Source organism: Anser cygnoides, chromosome 27, assembly GCF_040182565.1.
Source record: "Anser cygnoides isolate HZ-2024a breed goose chromosome 27, Taihu_goose_T2T_genome, whole genome shotgun sequence".
NCBI lineage: Eukaryota > Metazoa > Chordata > Aves > Anseriformes > Anatidae > Anser > Anser cygnoides.
The window spans coordinates 2,050,208-2,070,089 of NC_089899.1; the positions used below are offsets into that span (position 1 = coordinate 2,050,208).

General features: G+C 66.5%; 1 protein-coding gene across 4 annotated transcripts; it reads right to left on the reverse strand.

Moving 5' to 3' along the window:
- Positions 1-248: 248 nt before the first annotated feature.
- On the reverse strand, positions 249-19,212 carry PIK3R2 (phosphoinositide-3-kinase regulatory subunit 2). 4 transcript variants are annotated; one of them, XM_066984127.1, is made up of 16 exons: positions 19,055-19,212; positions 12,963-13,670; positions 9,511-9,603; positions 8,911-8,973; positions 7,581-7,712; positions 7,178-7,379; positions 6,773-6,858; positions 6,337-6,442; positions 6,132-6,230; positions 5,812-5,992; positions 5,482-5,607; positions 5,101-5,243; positions 4,708-4,884; positions 4,360-4,431; positions 3,990-4,160; positions 249-3,667 (listed from the first exon to the last, which is right to left on the reverse strand). In XM_066984127.1, exons 2-16 carry the CDS (start codon positions 13,300-13,302, stop codon positions 3,475-3,477), a joined length of 2,184 nt encoding a protein of 727 aa, XP_066840228.1. In that variant the 5' UTR covers positions 13,303-13,670; positions 19,055-19,212; the 3' UTR covers positions 249-3,474. The 4 variants fall into 4 exon arrangements, with proteins under 4 accessions (XP_066840228.1, XP_066840229.1, XP_066840230.1 ...); XM_066984128.1 differs by lacking the exon at positions 19,055-19,212 and adding an exon at positions 16,674-16,908; XM_066984129.1 differs by lacking the exon at positions 19,055-19,212 and adding an exon at positions 15,934-15,956.
- Positions 19,213-19,882: the final 670 nt, after the last annotated feature.

Genomic DNA, 19,882 nt, shown 5'->3' on the forward strand with positions numbered 1-19,882 from the left:
GCTCTGAGCCCCCCCCCCAAGCACCCCCAGCCCCACGGCTCCGCACCGGGAACGTGGGTGCTGCCCAAACCCGTCCCCGGGCTTGGTTTTGGGGGCGGAGGAGGAGGAAGCTGGTACTTCCCCTGCTGGTTGCAGCCAGGCGTTTCCGGACGGTTCTTGCCCCTTTGGGCTCGGCTGCCACATTTGCCCTTTCCTGCCTCTGGTCCCCTGGGGTACCCCTGCCCCCCGCAAAGAAACGCCCGCAGCCACATCATTAATTCTGTTTTATTTGTGTTTTTTTTTTTTTCTCCTTTTTTTCCTTTTTTGAAGTACCGTACAAAAATCCTTACAGTAACAAATACTGGGTTTACATTAGTAAACATCAACAGAAAGAGCATAGAGAACTACTGCTGGTAACGAACAGCTGAAGTGGCAAGTTAGAGTATTTATTATTGCATATACCTACGAACTAAAATCTCAGTAGCGCTCACACAGCCGCCACGTCCTCTCCGAGCACAAAGCGGTCGGGGACACCCGTGCCACCTCCGGCCACTCTCCAGTGACACGAGAGCCCTCGGGGTTACGTCGGGGAGCTCGGAGCAATGCGAGCCGACCCGAAGCAGGAGGGGCTGGACGCGTTTCTTGGGACCTCGCCGCGATGCTGGGGGCCGCCCTCGCCCCCTCGAAGGGCCGAGCTGTGCCCCGGGGAGCAGGGACGGCCGCAGTGCGCCCATGGGACGTGGGCGCGCGGTTGGGTGGGGGACATGCGGGTGACAAGCAGCAAAGCACAGCCCAGGGCCTCGAAAACAACATCACTACCTGGTTAACCCGCAGGCGCGGACAGCACGAGCGAAAGCATCAAAAGACAAATCACAAACTAGCTTATTCCGGGGGAGCTGCGCTGCAGGGAGCTCGGTTCTTCCACCCGAGAGGGAGCGAGGGGCAAAGCAGCGGTTCTGAGCCAAGTCGAGCACTGTCGGGGAAATGGCAGCCCCGGGGAAGGGCCTGTTCCTCCTCGTTGCACGCAAGACCACGAGCGCAGCCCTGCTGGGGCCAGCCCCGCGGCTCCGGCCGCAGTGACGTGCGCGGGCGGGCAGCGACGGCGGCGCTGGAAGACGCAGCGGGGCCACCACGGCCCTGCTGAGCTGACACCGAGCTGCCCACGCTGCCGTGGTGGGGAAGAAGCTGCAGCTGCGGGCTGGAAAGGGACAGCGTGGGGAGAAGCAGAAATTTGGCCGGGAGGGTAAAAGAAAAAACCCGACGCCGTCACGGGAAGCTGGAATTTCCTCGGCCAGCAAAGCCCAGGGGAAGCACCCAGGGAAGCGCCGAGAGCGGCTGGAGCAGCGACGCTCCCGGACGCGGTGGCTGGCATGGGAGCGGCCCCGAGCTCACCTAGGTGGGGTCGTGCAGGGGCGAGGGGCTGGAGGAGCCGCTGCCTGCAGCCCACCCCGCAGGGCAGGAGCCCGGCCCAAGGCTTTGGGGTGTCCCAGCACCCCACAGACCCCGGGAGGGCTCCGGGCACGGGGGCTGCCGGCCCTGCTCCCACCCGCCCCCATCTCGCGTGTCTGAGCTCAAACCATTCCCTGAACGTCCACGGATGGCTTTTGCCAAGCGATCCCCCGAGCGATAGCACCGAACGCTGACAAAAGAGGGGAACCCCAAAATAGAGCCCAGGGCGCACACAGCAGGGAGCGGGGTCTGTACAGCTGAGCGTAGGAGAGCTGCCACAAACGAGGGGAACGTGGCGTTTGCTCCAACAACCCCAGACCCCTCAAAGGATCCAAAAGGATCTGGGAACCGTCCCGGACCCGCGCGAGCAGCTGAGGTGACCGGGGGAAGAAGGAGAGCGAGCGACAGGAACAGGGCAGAACCAGCTGCAGGTGGCGCACAGAGGACGAGGCGCGGGCACGGCACATGCGGACGCCCTGTGCTCCGGCACCGAGTGTGCGGGGCGCCCCGCAGAGCGAGCCGCGACGTGAAGCAGAAGCAGCAAAGCCTACAGCATCCCCCAGCCCTTCCGGAGGTCTCGGGAAGGGAAGGGGAAGAGCCTCTCAGGCAAATCAAGAGGACGATCGATGCTTTCCAGGCAGACAGGATAAGCCCGTAAAGCAGAAACCACCCCGGCCTCGGCTCACAGGCTCGGGTGCAGCTTTTAAAGCCCCGCCAGGGCCACCCCGCACCTCCTCCTTCACCCCGCGCCCTCTGCGCTCAGCATTTTCTGCAAAGACGCCACCGGCCCTGCCCGCGCCGGCCAGCCGCGAGGGGCACCCCTGCAGCGACCCGCCCCCCCCAGTCCCCATACAGTACTCATGAATATAAGTGCTTCGCATACACAGTTCGACATCATGCATATACGTTTCTACGTGCTAAGGCCCTCGGCCCAGCGGAGATACCGTCCTCCTGCAGCGGAGAGGTCCTTCATTTTGCGTAGGGCTCGTAGTGTGCGTCAGGCTCCGGCCCCCTCCTGCTCCCGCTGGCAGGACCCGAGCCTGCAGCAGCCCGGCCGGCCGCTGCCCACGCGCTTGCAGGTCGTAGTGGGAGCTCAGCACACGCCAGGGCTGGGTAAGCAGCTGATTACAAAAAGAACCGTATTTACAGAGCTACAGTTAGCTTCAACGGGTTACGCTCGCAGAGATTCACCAAAGACAACCAGGAACAAAGAGCTGTGCGTCCCACAGGTTCTGCCGGGAAAGACACGGGTACCAAGGCGGGTTTCACAGCTTGGCTGGCACAACTAAGGGGAGAGATTCGTCACTGACAGGGTCCTCCCTCCCCAGGCAGCAACGCTCGGGAGGTGGCTACGACGCCAGGGACCAAGAGTGAGAAGGGGCACAGCACAGAGCGGGGAGCTCGGCCACGAAGCCCCCCTCCCCGGCACGCCCGCCGCCCCACGGAGGACGCGCTTTTCTCTTTCCGAAATGAGTCTCTGCACAACAGAGCAGCAGCCCTCGTACCAGACACCAGCTCCCACCCCAGCCCGCGAAGTCACCGAGGGAAGTGAGAGCGGAGGACGCGTACGCTCGGCCGAGGCTCCCCCTCTGCCTTCTCCAGTGCCCGGGCAGGGAGCCCCTCGCCCAGAGCAGCGCCAGCGGCCGCTGGGCTGGGGCAGTGACCTGCACCACAGCGCAGGGGAATCAGGATCTAGCTCTACGGTGATGCATAGCGGGGCAACCTGCCAGCAAGAAGGGGTCTGACCTGTTTGTCGGGGAAGGGGAAGGGCTGTGCTCGCCCACAGCGGTTCAATTACAACTGGATCCCACCTCCTAAGGACTGGAGCCCACTGGGAGTCAACAGCCCAGGCTTTTTGTCCCACCAGCCAACACGGGTTTCAGCTACTGACCAAAAAAGGGACACCAGGAACGGTCACAGACATCTCGGAGGCTCTGGAGGGGCAGGAGCACAGAGACTCAACTATACAGGGTGCAAGAGTCCAGAGCCAGAAAGCAGTGCCCTGGGGAGAAGCTGAAGGCAGCTGTTGTGTTGTGCATGGGCTGCTCATCTGGCGGGTGGCTGGGAAAGGACCGGGTGAGCCAGCGTGACATTCAGGGAGTCATTGTGCTGCACCAGGGACGTGTGCTTGTAGTGCAAGACCAGGTCCTTGAGGGAGGCGTAGAGGTTGTAGGGCTCCGCGAAGCCGTAGCCAGACGCCGTCTTGTAGATGACGCAGTGCTTGGTGTCACCATCCACCCTGCCAGGGAGAGGAGGGAGCGCGGGTTAGCGGCGAGCGAGGAACCCCTGCTAGGAGAGCGGCGGCGGGGCACGAGCAGGAGCAGGCCAAAGCTACATCTGGCCCTGGCACGAGGAGCTGAGGCAGACGGGAGACCTCGGGGAAGCCCGGCCTGCCAGCTGACGCCTCCGCCAGGCTCCAGCATCTGGCAGGAGAAGGGCAGAGCGACACGGGAGCGCAGCCGGTGCCAGCCCCATCCCGCCACGTCTCTCTCTGCCCGTCTGTGCTCCCCACGTGTCACACAGAATTGAGCCGGCAGCCCCGGCCGCACGGAGGTACTCACACCACGGAGCAGGCGTAGCACCCCTTCTGGCTGCTCTCGCGGATCAGGAAGGTGCCGTCCCGCTTGCCGCACAGCATCTCCTCGGCCTGCAGGCGGTTGATCTTCCCCACGTACCACGTCCGCTCCTCGTGATGAGGCAGCTCCTCCTCATCATCCATCATGGAGTACTGACTGCAATCGAGCACACGCAGGGGGTCAGGGCCCCTCGGTTCAGGCACGTGGCCCCCCAGCATCTTCCCTCCCACTGGTAGCTGCCAGCACTCCTTCCAGCAGGGAATTCGGCCTCAGCTCCCAGACAGGGCGATGGGACTTGCCCGAGGCTCTGGAACAGCCCCCCCACGCCCCCCGACACGCGAGCGGGGACACTCACTCCTCTGTCTCGTTCTTGATGCCCAGCCACTCGTTGATTTTCTTCTGCCGGGCACCCTTCTGCGTCAGCCACCTGGGGAAGGAGAGGCAGAGCTCAGGAGAGGCAGCGTGCCCGGGCCAGGCAGCGCTCACGCAGCCATCGCCAGAGGGCAGCAGCCTCCCCCTTTGAGAAGCCGCCATTCCCTGAAGCTGCGCGCTGCGGGGCTCCTCGCTGCTGCACGCAGCAGCCCTGCAAGCCGGTCCAACAAGCCTCAAAGCCCTCGAGGAGCCAGCTGGATGGCTCCCGGGCCGGGCTGGAGGGGGAGCAGGGCCCCTCTGCCAGCCCTCCGCGGGGGCAGGAGCTACCTACACCAAGTACTGGTCCCGCAGTTTGCGCAGCTGCATGAGGTCTGGCTTGAGGCTGTTCATGCGCTTGTCGATCTCCCGGTTTTCCGAGGCCTGTTTCTTCAGGTCCTGCTCCAGCTTCATCTTGCTGTCATGAATCTCCGTGATGCGAGATTTGAGCTTCTCCGAGTTCATGAGGATCCTGGGAGGGGAAAAAAAAAAGGGGGGGGGGGGGGAATTCGGCTGTGAGCCAAGGCGGGGGAGGCGGAGGAGGCAGCCTGCCAGCTCCCGCCCGCAGCAGGCGGTTGGAGCGACGAGGACTGCGCATGCCTCGGCTCTGCCCCGAGCCCCGATGATCCTCCCAGCCCCAGAAGCCCTTCCCCGGGCAGGGCAGGTCACCGCTGCCCCCAGTCCTCACCGCTGCACCTCCTTCTCGTTGCCCTCCCGCCGGAAGCGCTCGATGTACTCCTTGCTGCACTTCTCCTGCGTCTGACACTGCTCCTCAAAGATCTTGATCGTCTCGTTGAAGGCCTCGATTGCCGTCCTCTTCATCTGCAGCTCCTGAATTGGAGAGAGGGGAGAGCTGAGGAAGTGGCGAGGATTTGGGCAGGTTTTCGCCCATCTGCAGCCCCTTCCCACCCCCCTCCTAATCCAGCACTGTCCTCGGTGCAGTCAAAATATCCCCCACTTCAAAGCCCGTTCTCTGAAGAGCCCCCCAAAAGCCAGGAGCAGACAAATGGGGCAGTGGGTGCCCAAGCTCTGCTCTCCGTGCCCTGTGTGTGCCCCCTGGGACGCGTACCTGGGACGTGCGCGTGTACTCCTCGTACAGCAGGTCGTACTCCCAGCTCTTGTCCTGGTACTGCTGGTGATAGACTTTCAGCTGCTCTCCCACGGCTTCCACGCTGTCCTCTTTCACCACTTGGTCCTGCCATACACACAGCCTCAGTCAGGACCCGCTCCTGCCCTACAGCAGCCCCCCTGCAAGGCAACCGGCCCCAAAAACCCCCACCAGCCCTGCAGGGTGCCCCACAGAGCAACGTCCCAGCACGGGGAAGAGGCGCTGCATCTACCAGAGGGCCAGGATGATGGATGCCCCTGGTTCGGGCTGTCCCTGCAGCACGGACCTCACCTGCTGGTACTTGGAGATGGGGTAGAGCAGCCGCGTGTCCAGCTTGGCGTTGTACTGGGCGAGCGACTCGTGCCGGTAATGCGTGATGAGCTCCACCACCGAGCCAAAAGTCAGGGGCTCCGAGAAGCCGTACTTCCCTTCCCGGTGAAAGATCTTGATCAGCTTGTTATTGCCTCCTTTCCTGCAGAGGGGAGGGGAGAGCGGAGGGGGGTTATCACCACTGCAGGGCCCCGCACCAGGCTGGACGTGTCCCTTTGTGCCAGCCCGATGTCCCAGCCGCCACAAGCACGGGGACACGTGTCGAGATCCCGGCGCCCTACCTGAGCGTGAGCGTGTACTCGCCCTGGATCTTGCTGGAAGCATCCCGCACCAGGAAGGTACCGTCCGGCGTGTCCCGCAGCTTCTCGTTCACCTCCTCCCTGCGAGGGACAGGGACGATCGTCACGGCCTGCGAGGTGCAGCCAGAGCTGCCCTGAACCCGACAGAGCGGGCGCCCAGGAGCGGAGCTGCCGGCCACCCCCTTACCGGGAAATGTCACCCCAGTACCACTCGGCGTCCTGCAAGGGCACGCTGTTCCCGTTGGCCAGGCTGGCGGCGCTGGGCTTTGGCTTAGGTGGTTTTGGAGGCAACGCTGGAAGAGAAGCAGGGTTGAGGAAGGGTTGAAGCGGGGCTGGCCCAAGTCCCAGCTCCCCACCCTCGCTAAGGGCAAGCCCTTGGAGCTCCAAGTCCCCCTCTCCCCGCGGTGACTGTCCTGGGAAGCCCCGCTCGGCTGCTGCGCTGCCAGGAGCTGCTCCAGGCACATCTACAGCAGCAGATCAGCACCTCGAGGCTGCATCCGAGCACAGCTGGGCTACAGAAATGCCCTTGGCAATCTGCTCGTGGAGGCAGAATCCACACCCACGGAGCACAAATGCCAGCGCCTCAGGCCCCAAGGGGGCGTTTCGGCTCCTGGGGACGGTACCTGGAGGCAGCTGTTCCGGCTCCAAGTCCTTCAGCTGCAGAAGCATCTCCAGAAAAAGCACGGAGAAGTCAGGGCTCAGCTCTGGGCTGCGGGGAGAGAGGAACCAGTGAGATCAGCACTGAGTTGGGGAGAATTTGGCACCGCCCTGTGCCCCCCCGGGGCAATGGGTCAGCGGGGTCAGCTGCTCATCCCCGCACAGCCCAGCTGCCGGAGCGCAGGCTGACACAGAAGCAAGGGCCCTGCCCTGGCCTCGAGCCCCAGCTCTGCGTGCTGCCAGCAGTTTAATCCCACGTGCAGTGAGGCCGGGGCTGCGGGCAGACGTGCTCTTACAGCCTGGGCTCCTCGTCCTGGCAGGCAAGGCGGCCGGCACGGGGTACGCGGCAGGGACCCGAGAGCCTCACGTACCTGGCGCCAGGCAGCCGGAGGAGAAGGGGGCCGAAGATCTCTCCCAGGGCCCGAGGGTGGAGGTTGTTGCTCTCGGCCTGCTGTGATACCTTCCCCAGATGCCGGAGCAGGAACTGCAGGGTGAGCGTGTTCTGCAGCGGGACCGCAGGCGACTCCACGGCCAGCAGCAGCTGTTTCCGGCAATTCTCCGGCTGGGGGACCTCTGGGGAGAGAAACCAGGCACGATGGAAGGGGCTGGGACAGCCGGCACCGCGTTCCACGCGCTGGCAGCCGCGGTGTGGGAGCGCTGTCAGCCGCAGAGGCCGTGCGACGTACCCCACAGGGACAGGACCTGTTTTAACAACCCAAACGCATCCATCCCACCCACCTCCCCGCTCCCAAGCGTGGCCGGGGAGGCCCTTACCCTGCAGGACGCGAAGGATGTCGCCGTGCACCGACACGGGCACCACGGGGGAGGGCAGGTCCTGCAGGTAGCCGCGCAGCGCCTCGCCCAGGGAGTGCACGTCGAAGGGCTCCAGGTCGCCCAGGCTCCAATCTGCCAGGGCAGAGATCTCCCATGGGTGGTGGGCGCAGACCCCGGGCGCCCGGGCAGCAGCCCCGGTGCTGCCAGCGCCTCGCACCCATCCCGCACCGCAGCGGGAGTGCAGCACGCGGCGGGGGCTCGTGCAGCAGGGTCGGCACGGTGAAGTCAGGCACCTGGTTCAGACCACAAAGCAGCCACAAAACCCCGGCTGGGCTTCGGGGCTCAGCACAAACAGCCCTGCTCTGAACTCGCTGCAACCTCTGCTCCTGCGGGAGACGCAACCCACGCTCGCCGCAGCCCCCCCGGCCAGCCAGCGGTCCTGGGACGCGGCACACGGGGCCCGCGGGGGAGCGCGGAGCTCTTGGAGCCAAGCAGCCCACGCGACCAAGACCTCCTTGACGTGCCCGTCTCCCCACAACGCGCTGGCTCAGCTCGGGCTCCCCTAGGAGGGGGTAGCGGTAATTTTGGGTGCCCGCGCGTTTCGCGGGTCAGAGCTTTGTTCCTTGCTGCTGTTAGAGACGTGCGTGGAGAGGGAGAGAGACAACCGGCCACGTACTGGGAAAACGTGGGGAAAATGCCTCCCTTTGACTCGTGCCGCCCCACGAACGCAAGGCTCAGGCTACCGGGACGGCACACGATGCCTGTGGCCGGAGCTGACAGCACCGCTCAGCTCGGGTTCGTGAGGAGCGCCTGCGGAAGGGAACAAGCCAGCGTGGTGCTGGAGGAGGCCCAGCTGAGAGGCAGACAGCTCCCAAGGCTCCCCGGTGGAGCCATCAGCCGCAGGCACAGCAGAGCCACGGCTCCAGCCACCAAGCTGAGCTCTGAGATCCTCCCCTGCTCGTTAGCGGCGTGACGGGGCCAGGGAAGCCTCCAGCAGCCTGTCGCCAGAGCACCCCGAGAGCAGGGTGCCCCGAAGAGACGGCAGGAGACGTGTGGGGGGATCCGCTGGGCTGCGAGCCTCCCCGCTGGCGCTGCGTCCCTTCGCCCCGGCAGGAATCCCCCCGTCCCGTCCCGTCCCGTCCCCAGCACGCAAAGAGGGGGCTGGGGCAGGACAGGGCAGGCCCAGCCCCGCAGGCAGCGTGCCGGCAGTCAGGAACTGCCGGGGACAGGCGAGCCCGGCCTGGATTGCATTAGCGCTGGCGCTGTCACATCCCCTAATCTCCTCCATCTGAGCCCATTCGCCTCCTTGCCGCGAGGAGCTGGTTCTTACCGGTTCTCAGAGCTTGCCTCAGTTCGGAGCCAGATGTCCTGTACAACATCTCGCTGTCTAACCCTGCGGAAGCGAGGACGCTGCTGTTAGCTGCGAGCCCCGCAGCTCGCACGCGCCGTTTCGGAGCCAGCCCGGTGCCAGCCCGGCCGGACGAGAGCCGCAGCGCGGATAACGAGGCCGGGACGGCGTCCAGGGCAGCTGGCTCCCACGGCGCGCCCGCAGATGCTGCCACAGCCCCCCCCTTTGGCCCCCGCGACGCCCCGCTGCAGCTCCGGGCCCTGGCTCAGCGCCCTCACGGCACGGGTTTGGTGGGGGGGCTCCTCTCTGCAGCCCCCAAGAGCCTGCCCAGCACCCAGCCAGGCCGCGTGGGCGTCCCGCTGCGGAGCCGGCACCACAGCCCGAGCTCCTTGGAGCAGGACGGCACGGCGGGGTCAAATTCTGGACCCTGGGGACCAGAATTCGAGGCCAGGGAGGAGCAGGAGGCCCCCCTCCTGCAGGCAGCTGCGTCCCGCATGTCCCACTGAGCTCGGTCCGACGCCAGCAGCTTTTCACAACAGCTGCCTTCCCCCCCCGTCCTCGCCGTGGGTTTCGGGCCCGTACCTTTCTTCTCGATAGCTTCCACCAGCCTCACCAGCAGCGGCGGCGCGATCTCCGGGGGACTGAACTGCTCCTGCAGGTCGGGGAGAGGAGACCCTGGGGAGGAGGGAGAGGGAGAGGAGGCGTCAGACGCAGCTCGGCCCGCAGCAGATGGCTCGCAGCAGATCCAGGGCTGGAGACAACCGACGCTACTCCCAGCAGCGGCACCCCCGAGCGGGGAAAGCCCGGCCCCTGCTGCCAGCCCACGGCCCCCCAAACACCGCACGGAGCCCGCGAGCTGGCCCCAAACCCGCACAGCGCTTGCAGAGCCCGGCCCTGCTCGGAGCCCCACGGAGCACAGCAGGGTGTGCGCACGGCAAGGGCTCCCTGCCGCTTTCTGCAGAGCTCGGTTTACCTCCCCGAGCGCCCCGGGGGACCAAGGACACCCGGGGCAGGCACCGCAGGGGTTACTCGGGCTCTGGAGCTCTGGCCAGGCTCAGCCTCTGCCCGGGACGGGACGCGGCACGGGGCTGGCGGAGCAGCGCGGCCGGGGAGCTCGCTCGCGGCGGTGAGCTGTGATTAATGCAGCGATTCAGACAGAGCGCTGCGTCAGCAAATTCCTGCCCTTGATTGCTCGCTGAACATGGAAACCAGCCCTCTTGCTGCCTCCCCCTCCCCGCTAGCCCACGGCCTCCTCCGTGCAAGCTGTTACAGGGCGCGGGCATCCCGCGGCACGGGACCCGGCTGCCCCTTGGCGGGGGAGCTGCGGGCGGGCGGCGGTTCCCGGGTGCCCGAGCCCTGCCGCCGCAGCCGAGCGCTCCCAAACCCTCCCCACGGGTACCCAGGGCACGGCCCCGCGCGGGGCAGCGGCGTTTCGGCGCCGCCTCGGGTCTGTAATGGGGTCGGGGCAGCGTGGGAAGGGCTGGGGCACGCCGCCCGGCAGGGCTGCCTGCTGCTGCTGCTGCTGCTGCGCCCGAGGCACCTCTCGGCGAGCTGGAGCCGGAGCTGGGAGAGCTGCAGCTTGATCACGGGGCCGGGCGGAGGAGCTGCCAACGCGGGGAGCCTACGTGCTGCGGCGCGGTGGCTTCGGGGCTGGCTCGGCAGGGCCCCGGGCACCCTTCCCTGCGCTCAGGGTGACGCACGCCGGGGCAGGAGCGCGCACGCCCGGCCGCGAGGCTGCCAGCGGGAGTGAGAGCAGCGCCGGGCTCGGCCCCGCTCCGTGCTGAGCACCAGGCAGGGCAGGAGGCTCCCCCACGGCACCGGGGGAAGTCGGCGGTCCGTGAGGACGCCCAGCACGGCCCGCTCGGCCGTGGCAGAGCCAGAAGGCCGCTCCCTGTTGTGAAACACGGCCCCGGTGGCACGGCTGTGACCCCAGCTTGCCCGGTGGCAAGCTGCAGGGCGGTGCCTGGCTGAGCCTCCTGCCCCCACGGCCTTGCTGGGAGCCACAGCCTCGCCGTGGGGGGGGGACAAAACAGCTTGGGGCAGCGCTTCCAGGCGGCGACCGCGGAGAAAGGAGCAGCTCGGCGAGGACCTGAGCTGCTGCCGGATGATCCCGCACCACAGCGGGGCTGTGCAAGGAGTCACCCCGTCCCCGGGGCAGGATGGTGCCCTGCACGGTGCTGGTTGGGGCTGAGCCACGCAGGGCTGGGAGCTCCGGGCCTGACCCTCAGGAAGGGAGAAGTAAGAGAAGCAAAAGCTGCGCTGCCCACGTGGGCCGGCCGGGAACGCGCCGCTTCAGCAGGCAGCAGCCGGCCTTTTCACTGGGCCCGCGCCGCGGCCGGCAGCAGGTGCTGAGCCCGCCGTGCTCCGGGCAGGGCCGAGGGAACAGGAAAAAGGCCGCAGAAATATTTCCGAGCCGCGTTTTCCACTCGTGCTCTCTGCAGAAGGCGAAAACAAACGCCAGTGGCTCAGAAACTGAGCCTCGCAAAGCGCCGGGCCTCGCTGCTCTTCCTCGCGGCCGTGCACGGCGTGCGGCGGAGGGGGTGCGGGATCACCGGCGGCCGGGACAGCCCCAGGAAGGAGCAGGGCAGGAATTCAGGCGGCTGCGAGCTGAGCGGGGGCAGCCAGGAGCCGTCTGCGCACCTCCCAGGCAGGCCTCACCCCAGCGGGGCAGGCAGACCGCGAAGAGCTAACGCAGCCTTGGCTCCCGTACAACTCCTCGGTTGCAAAAAAAAAAAAATTAAATAAATAAAACGCATCTGCCCACCAGCACCGTGTTGTGCTGCGTGTAAAAACGGCCTCAGGTGTTCAAATCGCAGCCCCGGGGGTCCCAGGTGGCCGTGGGGGTGTCCCCAAAGTGGGGGGGGACACAGCTGGCACCCCCCGGTACCCGATCCTCACGCGGCTCCGGCCCGGGGCAGGACGCAGCCCGGACAGCTTCTTGGTTTCTTTTCCAACCGCGTCCTTTCCACGTGTCAGGAGCTCTGGCACGGATCCTCCTCCACGCCGCGGGGCTCTCCGTGCCCAGCCCCGCACGGGGCAGCGGCTGTGACCACCCGGACGCGCCTCGGCCAAGCCCTGCTCGAGGAGGCCGAGGGAGCCCCACGCAGGCACAAATCCAGCCCCCGCGGGAGCGCAGGGCTGGGCACAGCCAGGGCCGACACGGCCACCGCGGAGCGAGCCCCGGGCTGCCGAGAGGAGCCGAGCCTTGGGCGGGCAGCTTGGGAGCGGGGGGACTCGGGTCAGCAGCCCCCACCGTGCTCCCAACCCCGTGGAGACATCCCCGACCCCGACGGGAGCGGGAGCAGGGGCACAGGAGCGAGACACCCGGCCCCAGCACCCCGCCTGGCGCTCCTTTCTACCCCTCAGGACTCCAGAGAGGTTTCATCCGGAGCCTGATGGGACAGAAATAAAAGAAAAAAGGCAAAAAGAAAAAGAAAAAGAGGCATGGGATGCAGCTCTCCAGGCAGCGCCGGGGCCGGCAGCTCGCCTGCCGGAGCCGTGCCAAGCCTGGCTGCGCCCCGCTGCCGCCCCAGGTGCGCGGTGCCCGTGCCCTGCCCGGCCCCGGTGACGGTGACGGTGACGGGGAGCGGTGCCAGGCAGGCGAGCACTTAGCTGCAGTTCTGGGTGGTCCTCTTCTCGACCCTGACTTTTCTGCTCTTGCCCAGAGAGGAGGAATTGTGCGTCTCAGCGGGGCCGGGAGGCGCTTGGCAGGGAGCGACGCCCCGGGCGCCGCGGAGGCAGAGGCAGGGAGGCGGGCGGGAGAGGTCGGGGCTTCTTCCTCGAGGGAGGGAGCGGGGCAAAACCTCGGCGGGGCAGGGAGAGGGGCCCCGGGGATCCATCGGGCTGGTCGCAGGCCGGAGAAGGAGCTCAGAGAGCTTAGGGTGGGATGAGGCTTGCCCCGAGAAGCTCCGCTAAAGGAGACGGGTGCGCGGGAAGAGCAAAGAGCTTGCCTTTCGGTCAGGGCCGAGTGTGAGCGCACGAAACCCGAGCGGCCCGGCTCCCAGGCAGCAGGGGAGGCACGCGGCAGGGCTCACCTTGCTCCGGAGCCTCCTGCAGCCGGCAGCCGCCGGCCCCCGGCGTCGCGGGCAGGGGTCTCTGCACTCGGGGCCGGTGCGAAGGGACAGAGATCTTCACGGGCCCCACGTACTCCACGTAGGTGCCGGGGAAGTCGCCCTTCTGCTTGGTCCGCTCGTTGACGCCCAGGATCCAGCCGATCTGGTTGGGGTTCTGCTCGTCCCCGTCCTTGAAGCCCAAGGCTTGCAGGGCCCCCTTGCTGACCACCAGGATGTCGCCGGGCAGCAGGTCAATGTCCTCCTCGCGCTCCTTGCGGTAGGGGTAGAGCGCGCGGTACTGGAAGCCGTCAGTGCTGCCCATCCTCTCGGCCACGGGGAGAGGCGGCTCCGAGCGGCGAGGCGGCGCGCTTTGGGGCGGAGAGGAGAGCCCTCAGGGGCAGCTCTCCCCCATCGGCGCTCCCGAGGTCCCTGCGCGAAGCGGCGCCTCAGGAGCCCGGTCCCGGCGTGCTTAGGTGCAGCCCCTTTTCCTCAGCTTGAAGCCGCGGTTCAGCCAGATGATGGAGCAGAGGGAGAAGGAGACGAACATAATCCAGCGCTCGCGAGCGGGCATGCGGCGGAGAAACAGATCTGGGTCCGGTTCAGCGGAAGAGAGGCGGCTTTCCTGGAGGCTGGAGGGCAAGAGCTTCCAGCCGCGAGCCGTGGGGCATGCTGCTTCTCCCTCCCCAGCGCCTGCGGAGAGAGGAAAAGGCAACGTGTCACCGCCCGCGTCCCCCCCCCGGGGCTCGGAGCAGGGGGCTCGTCCCGACGAGGCAGGGCTCGCTCCTCGCCCGGCCAGGCTCCCGCCGAGCCCCGCATGCAGGCGCTCCTTGCCAGGACGCGCCTGCTAAGAGCGAATTTGCACTCCAAAAAAGTGGGAGAGGAGCCAGCTCGCAGGAACGCTCGGCGGAGGGGACACCTCCTCCCCGCCCGCCACCGGCTCCGCATCCCGAAGAGGCTCTCGCTCCTGCTGCCCCAGCTCGCTCTCCTCGCGGCGCTTCGGCAAACAAGAAGGCGACGAGAGGCACAGACCGGCCTTTATGCGGGCGCCTGCGCGCAGAGAAAAAGGGCGACCCCGCGGCCACCAGCTGGAGGCCCTGAATAGGAGCAAAACAAACGGGATTTAACCTTTTCTTGTGAAACTGACTGAATTTCACAGTTCACCTTCACGTCTCCCCATGGATTCCTCCCCCCAGAGTCGCTTTCTGAAGGTGACTGCCCACGGCCGGGGGTTAACCGCGCAAAGCCAAGTTTTGGACTTGTGAAAAGCACCAAGAGCATCAAGTGCAGGCAATGCAGGGTTTCTTCAGAGATGGAAGCGAGGGGGGGGGGGTTAAAAAAACGTCTTTAGAAGCCTTCAAGTCTGCTTAGAGCTGCAAACTGCCTCTGAGTTATTTAAATAGAAATGGAAGGACAGGATGCCTGCCCAGCCCAGAAAGCCACCGAAAAGAACAAACCCGGGTTGTAACACGTTGTTGGAGGGCTGCGTGAGCCGGGGCATTCCCACCGGCCGGGCACGGCCCCTTTCCCATCCCCTCCCTGCCCTTTCCAGCTCCCTGGGGCTGAGCTGGGCAAAGCCCCAGCGCCGAGGAAGGGACCTCGAAGGCAACGGGGCGGCCGGAAAGCTCCCAGCGCTCCCAGGGACACCGGGACCCGCCGAAACGCCGCAGGTCCTGCTCACGGCCCGAGCTGCTTTGGCCCAGAAACCCAAACCTCAGCCGCAAAAGCCTCCGAGCTCCTCGAGGCTGCGGCAGCCCCCGCAGGAGGGGGCGAGGGGGCGCCCCGCGGGGCTCGCTCCCCCCACAAAGGGAGGCGCAGCGAGGCCGCGGCACACGAAACCCGCGCAGGAGCCAGAGCCCGCGCTGCCTGCCGGAGCTCGGGCACGCGGCCCAGCCGGGCCGACTTCTCCGTGAATGAGCACAGAGCCCTCGGGGGGGGGTCGGAGGCTCGCAGGGAGGCTCCAAGCTGGTGGGGAACAGTTCAGAGCCCGACCCGGGTGGCTGCAGAGCTGCTCCCCGGGGCCACGCGGCTCCGAGGGACCCTCGGGAGACGGGGCGAAGCAGCGCACCCCGGCGTCGCCGGAGCCCATGTTTCCCAAATGCGGCCCCGGCCAGGAAAATATTACTTGACAACCCGGAGCACGGAGATTTATTTACGGCCACGCTCCGACGCCTGCCCCTCGCCCCTCCGAGCTCTGCCTACCAGGGTCCGACGCAGAGCGATCGGTCCCGGCGAGGACAGAGCCCAAAACGTGCCCCGAGGCAGCGGGGCCGGCACCTCCCCGGCTTCCACGCCGAGATTGTGGCACCGAGGCGAACTCGTTCCGTGGCTTTGGAAAGCAGAGCGTGGCCCCGGAGCTCCGAGGCTCCCCGAGGAGCAGGTCCCGCAGCTTCTGGCTCCCTCCAGCCCGGCGCCGGCTCTTGCACAAGGCCAGGAGGTGCTCGGAGACCTGGCTCTGGGCTGCCCTGCTCCCCACGCCCCAGCACCCAAAAACCGCGGGGGGATTCGCCCAGCGCCAGGCTCACCTGCCTTCCCGTGCCGGGAGCGGTGACGGAGGGCGAGGAGCACCCGGCTGCAAACCCCCACCACCTCTCCGGGGGGGAAATCGCCCTCTCCCCGCAAAACCCCCCGCGGGGAGCAGGCGGCCGAATCGAGGTGTTTTTGGGGAGGGGGAAGGGACCGCGCCTTTCCCCGAGCCCTTAAAGAGATGTTTGGAGGGAAGGCGAGCTTGGGAAGGAGGCAGGAGGTGCTGGGAGCGCGGGACACGCATGAGCCTGCCCGCTGCAAGCGCACCTCCGGAGCGGGGGCTCTGCGTGCGCCGGGCCGCCAGCGAGATTTCGGCTGGGCCCGGCTCCAGGCTCGCCCAGCTCCCGGGGACGAAACCTCGCGTGCCTGTGCTGGCGAGCACTTGGTGGGCTCCTCCAAACCCCCCTCCCCGCATCAGACGTCTGAATACCTTCGGTAAATCGACGGCACAATCGCGCGATTCATGAACCGCTGTCAATACTCCCTTTGTTCGACGCATCAGTTCCAAACAAAAAACACATTACGAGTCTTTTTGTGGGTGCCCGGCGCGTAAATAAAAGCATCTGAACGCTTAAAATGTGGTCCCCGGGCTTCTCGACCAAGCTCCAAGCACAGTTCAAAGTGCAGCTCGACTTGAAGCGAGCCTAAGCGTTGCTTTCCCTCCGGCGAGGAGAAAGAATGCACAAAAATGTTTTTTTTTTTTTTTTTTTTTGAAAAAAAAGAATGTTTATGACAGCCTACACGGCTCAAACGCTTCCAAGTTACATCAGATCCTTGGGGGGGGGGGGGGGGGGGGGGGGGGACCCAGCACCAAATCAAGCCCTGAGCCGCGAAGCACCGCGTGTTAGGGGGTTGCAAGGAAGGAGCAGAAACCTTTCTTTGCAAGAAAGCAGGACGATGCAACCAGGGGGAGAAATAAAATCGACTCGGGGTTGGGATTCGTGGTTCCGGGCTGCCCAGCGCTTCCCTCCGAGCAGCGAGAGCTGTCCCGAGCCGGGGCTGCCTCTGCCCCAAGCCTCACAGCAGGGACGCGGGGCAGCCGAGGCCGTTTCCAGCTCTTTTCTCACCAAAACCCGCTTCTGATGTGGCCGGCGGCATAGCCCCGGGAGCAGCTGCTCCCTGGGGGACGCGGCGCGCTTACTGCTCCGCCTTAACGTGACCGCTGCCTACCTCACGCTTCGGGAAGTTTTGGAGAAATTGCTCAGGCTTCTCCCCACCCGGGGCCTTCTTGCTCCCGCTGAAGCTCGTCCCGTCTCACCCGCCTCAGGAACTTTCTCCTCCTCCTCACCGCAGGAGCCTTGCGCTCGGCTGGAGGCTTTCGCTCTCCGGCACCGAGCGGAGAAGGGCGACGTGCCTCGCGCCAGGTCCCTTTGCTCCAGGCTCCCTTGACACCAGTCCCCAGGCACAAAGAACATGCTATTGCCATTTTAGGAACAGTCCCGGAGCAGGGTTTAGGTTTTTTTTTTTTTTTCCCTTCCCCCCCCCCCCCGAAGTAAGCCAGTAGCTGCGCTTTTGTTACTTCCCTCAAAAATTACAGTTCTAGCAAAGCACACGAAAAAAAGCACATCCGCTTCTGCGGGCCCATCTGCTTAAAATCACGCTCCCGGCGGGATCCGGGATTTGTGCGACAATTTGTCGGGAGCCGTCCTGACACGGCCGTCGCACGGAGCAACCCCACAAGGTGGGAAGCGACCGCGGCAGCAGGCCGGCGTTCTTGGGGTGCGGGCTGGCACGAAACCCCGCAGCCCCAGAAACGCGCCGTTCCCTTCCTCTGCTCGCTTTCCATCTTCCCTCACCCCGTCGCTTCAGCGCCAAGCCGCGGCTCCAGATATTCTCGGAGGAATTAAAAGAGCCCCCGATATTATAAATACTCTTTTTTTTTTTTTATTGTAAACACACCGAAGCGCCGGCACTCTGCCGCTGCTCCGAGCTGGCTCCGCTCCCCGCTGCATTCCAGCTGAGCTGCGGTTTCTCTCCCAGCCCAGAGCTTTTTGTCCGGCGAGAACCAGCGACGGGGCAGAAAGGGTTTATCCCACGTTCCCAACCCCTTTTCCTAAGGGGTAAAAAAAATAAAAAGGAGGGTCTGGGGGCAGCAGTCGCCCCCAGGAGGAGCGAGGCGTCGCCGAGAGCCAGCGGCGAGCCGCAGGGGCAGATGGAAGCAGGGTTCGTGCGCGTCAGAGCTCAGAGTCACCAAAGAAACCAAACCACCCCTCGGACTTTCCCACATCATGGAAGAGGCAGGGACTGGAGCAGAGGCCAAGCCAGCCTCAGGGACACCCCAGCCCTTCGCATGCGAGGGAAGGGCAGGCGGAACGGCCAGGAAAGCGACGGTTTAGGCTATATTTACTCAGCTGCCTCCATCCTCTCGCTCTCACGGAGAAAGTCACAGGGCCAGCTCCCCAGCGGCCCCGAGAGAGCAGCTCCGGCAATAAAAGCCGTGCGTTAATGGCAGGCGAGGCAGCCATTCCCCCGCTGCACCGGGCACTGCACGGCGCTGCTGGTGCCGCTCCGGCTCCCGTACCGCTCACTTCAGGCAGGATTCCCCCCCCCCTTGCCCCCCCCAGGCTTTTATTCCCCATTCCCCTCCGTTTCGCAAGCGCGTGGCCGCGGGAAACTTCCCCTTCGAGGGGCCGAGGAGCGTCCCCAGCAGATGGAGGGACGCAGGGCACGGACCCCGCTGCAAGGAGCCGCGTCGGCCCCATCCCGGGAACCAGGATTTGGGGGCGAGCTGTCAGCGACCCCCCCCAGAGGACCGCTGCCCCCCCCCAGGACACCGAGCCTGGGGAAGCTCAGCGGTGCCCAGCACCACGGAGCTGAGCCGTGGCCACGTCCCTCAGACGGGCTGCCCAGGAGCCCCGGCAGCGGGGGCTGCACCCGGAGGGGTCCCTGCGAGGGGACCGGGGGGGGGGGTGGCCCTGCAGGCTGAGGGGGGGCAGCGACAGCCCCGGCACCGCCGAGGGGCACGGAGGGGACGGCAACGGGGGATAGGGCCTGGGGGCCCGATGAGGCGCTGTGCCCCCCTCTGGGCCCCCACAGGGCTCCCTGCCCCCCCCTTCGGACCCCCTTACGACCCGTTTCCCCCCCCACAGGAGCTGCTGCTCCTCCTCAGGACCCCCTTAGGGTCCGTTGTGCCCCCCTCAGGACCCGCTGCTCCCCTTCAGGGCCCCCTCAGGCCCCCCCTCAAGACCCGCTGAGGACCCTCTGAGGGCCCCCTGAGGACCCCCTCAGGCGCTGCCCCCCCCTCAGGGCCCCCTTAGGGCCCGCTGCACCCCCCCCATAACCCCCTCAAAACCCCCTCAGGACCCTCTGAAGCCCCCCTCAGGCGCTGCCCCCTTCCAGGACCCCCCCAAGACCCCCTCAGGGCCCGCTGCTCCCCCTCAGGGCCCCCCCAGGACCCCCTCAGGGCCCGCTGCCCCCCCTCAGAGAGCCCCCCCCCAGGCCCCGTTGCCCCCCCTCAGGACTCGCTGCTCCCCCTCAGGCCCCCTCCCAGGCGCTTCTCACCCATCCACCCCCCCCCGCCCGCCGTCCCCTCGGCCCGGCCCCGTGCCCACCTCTCCGCCGCCCCCCCGGGCCGCCGCCGCCGCTCGCCTCCAGCCCGCTGCTGCCTCCCGGCCCCGCGGCCGCCTCCAAAGGGCCCGAGCGGCGCCGGAACGGCCCGAGCCCGCCCCGGAAAGGGCCGACAGGAGCCGGACGGGGCCGAACCGCCCCGCCCCGAAGGGCTCCGAAGGGCTCCGAAGGGCTCCGAAAGGTTCCGAAGGGCTCCGAAGGGCTCCGAAAGGTTCCGAAGGCCCCGTAGCCACGCCCCTTCCCCGCCGTCGGAGCCACGCCCCTCAGCCGAGCCGCTCCGGAAAGAGCCGAGCGGCGGTTGGGAGGGGGGAGAGGGGGGAGGGAGGGGGAGTGGGGAGCGGGGGCGCCCCCTGGTGGCGGGAGGGGGAACTGGCGCCGCGCGGGGCTGCACCGGGGCTGCACCGGGCATGGAGCAGTGCAGCGGGCATTGCACCGGGCATTGCACGGGGGCTGCACCGGGCATGGAGCATTGCACCGGGCATTGCACGGGGGCTGCAACAGGCATGGAGCACTGCACCGGGCATTGCACCGGGCATTGCACGGGGGCTGTAACAGGCATGGAGCACTGCACCGGGCATTGCACCGGGCATTGCACGGGGACTGTAACAGGCATGGAGCACTGCACCGGGCATTGCACCGGGCATTGCACGGGGACTGTAACGGGCATGGAGCACTGCACTGGGCATCGCAGCAGGCATTGGGCACTGCACCAGGCACTGCAATGGGCACTGCAACAGGGACTGAAACGGGCATTGAGCATTGCACCAGGCACTGCATGGGTGCTGCAATGAGCACTGCAGTGGGCACTGCAC

Bases quoted from the DNA above. Each gene is read 5' to 3' on its own strand.
- PIK3R2 (XM_066984127.1), bottom strand. From the start codon at position 13,302: ATGGGCAGCACTGACGGCTTCCAGTACCGCGCGCTCTACCCCTACCGC. The intron at 9,604-12,962 runs GTGAGCCCTGCC...CCTCCTCCCCAG, and splicing joins GCAGGAGGCTCCGGAGCAAG to GGTCTCCTCTCCCCGACCTG. The intron at 6,231-6,336 runs GTAAGGGGGTGG...TGTCCCTCGCAG, and splicing joins TACTGGGGTGACATTTCCCG to GGAGGAGGTGAACGAGAAGC.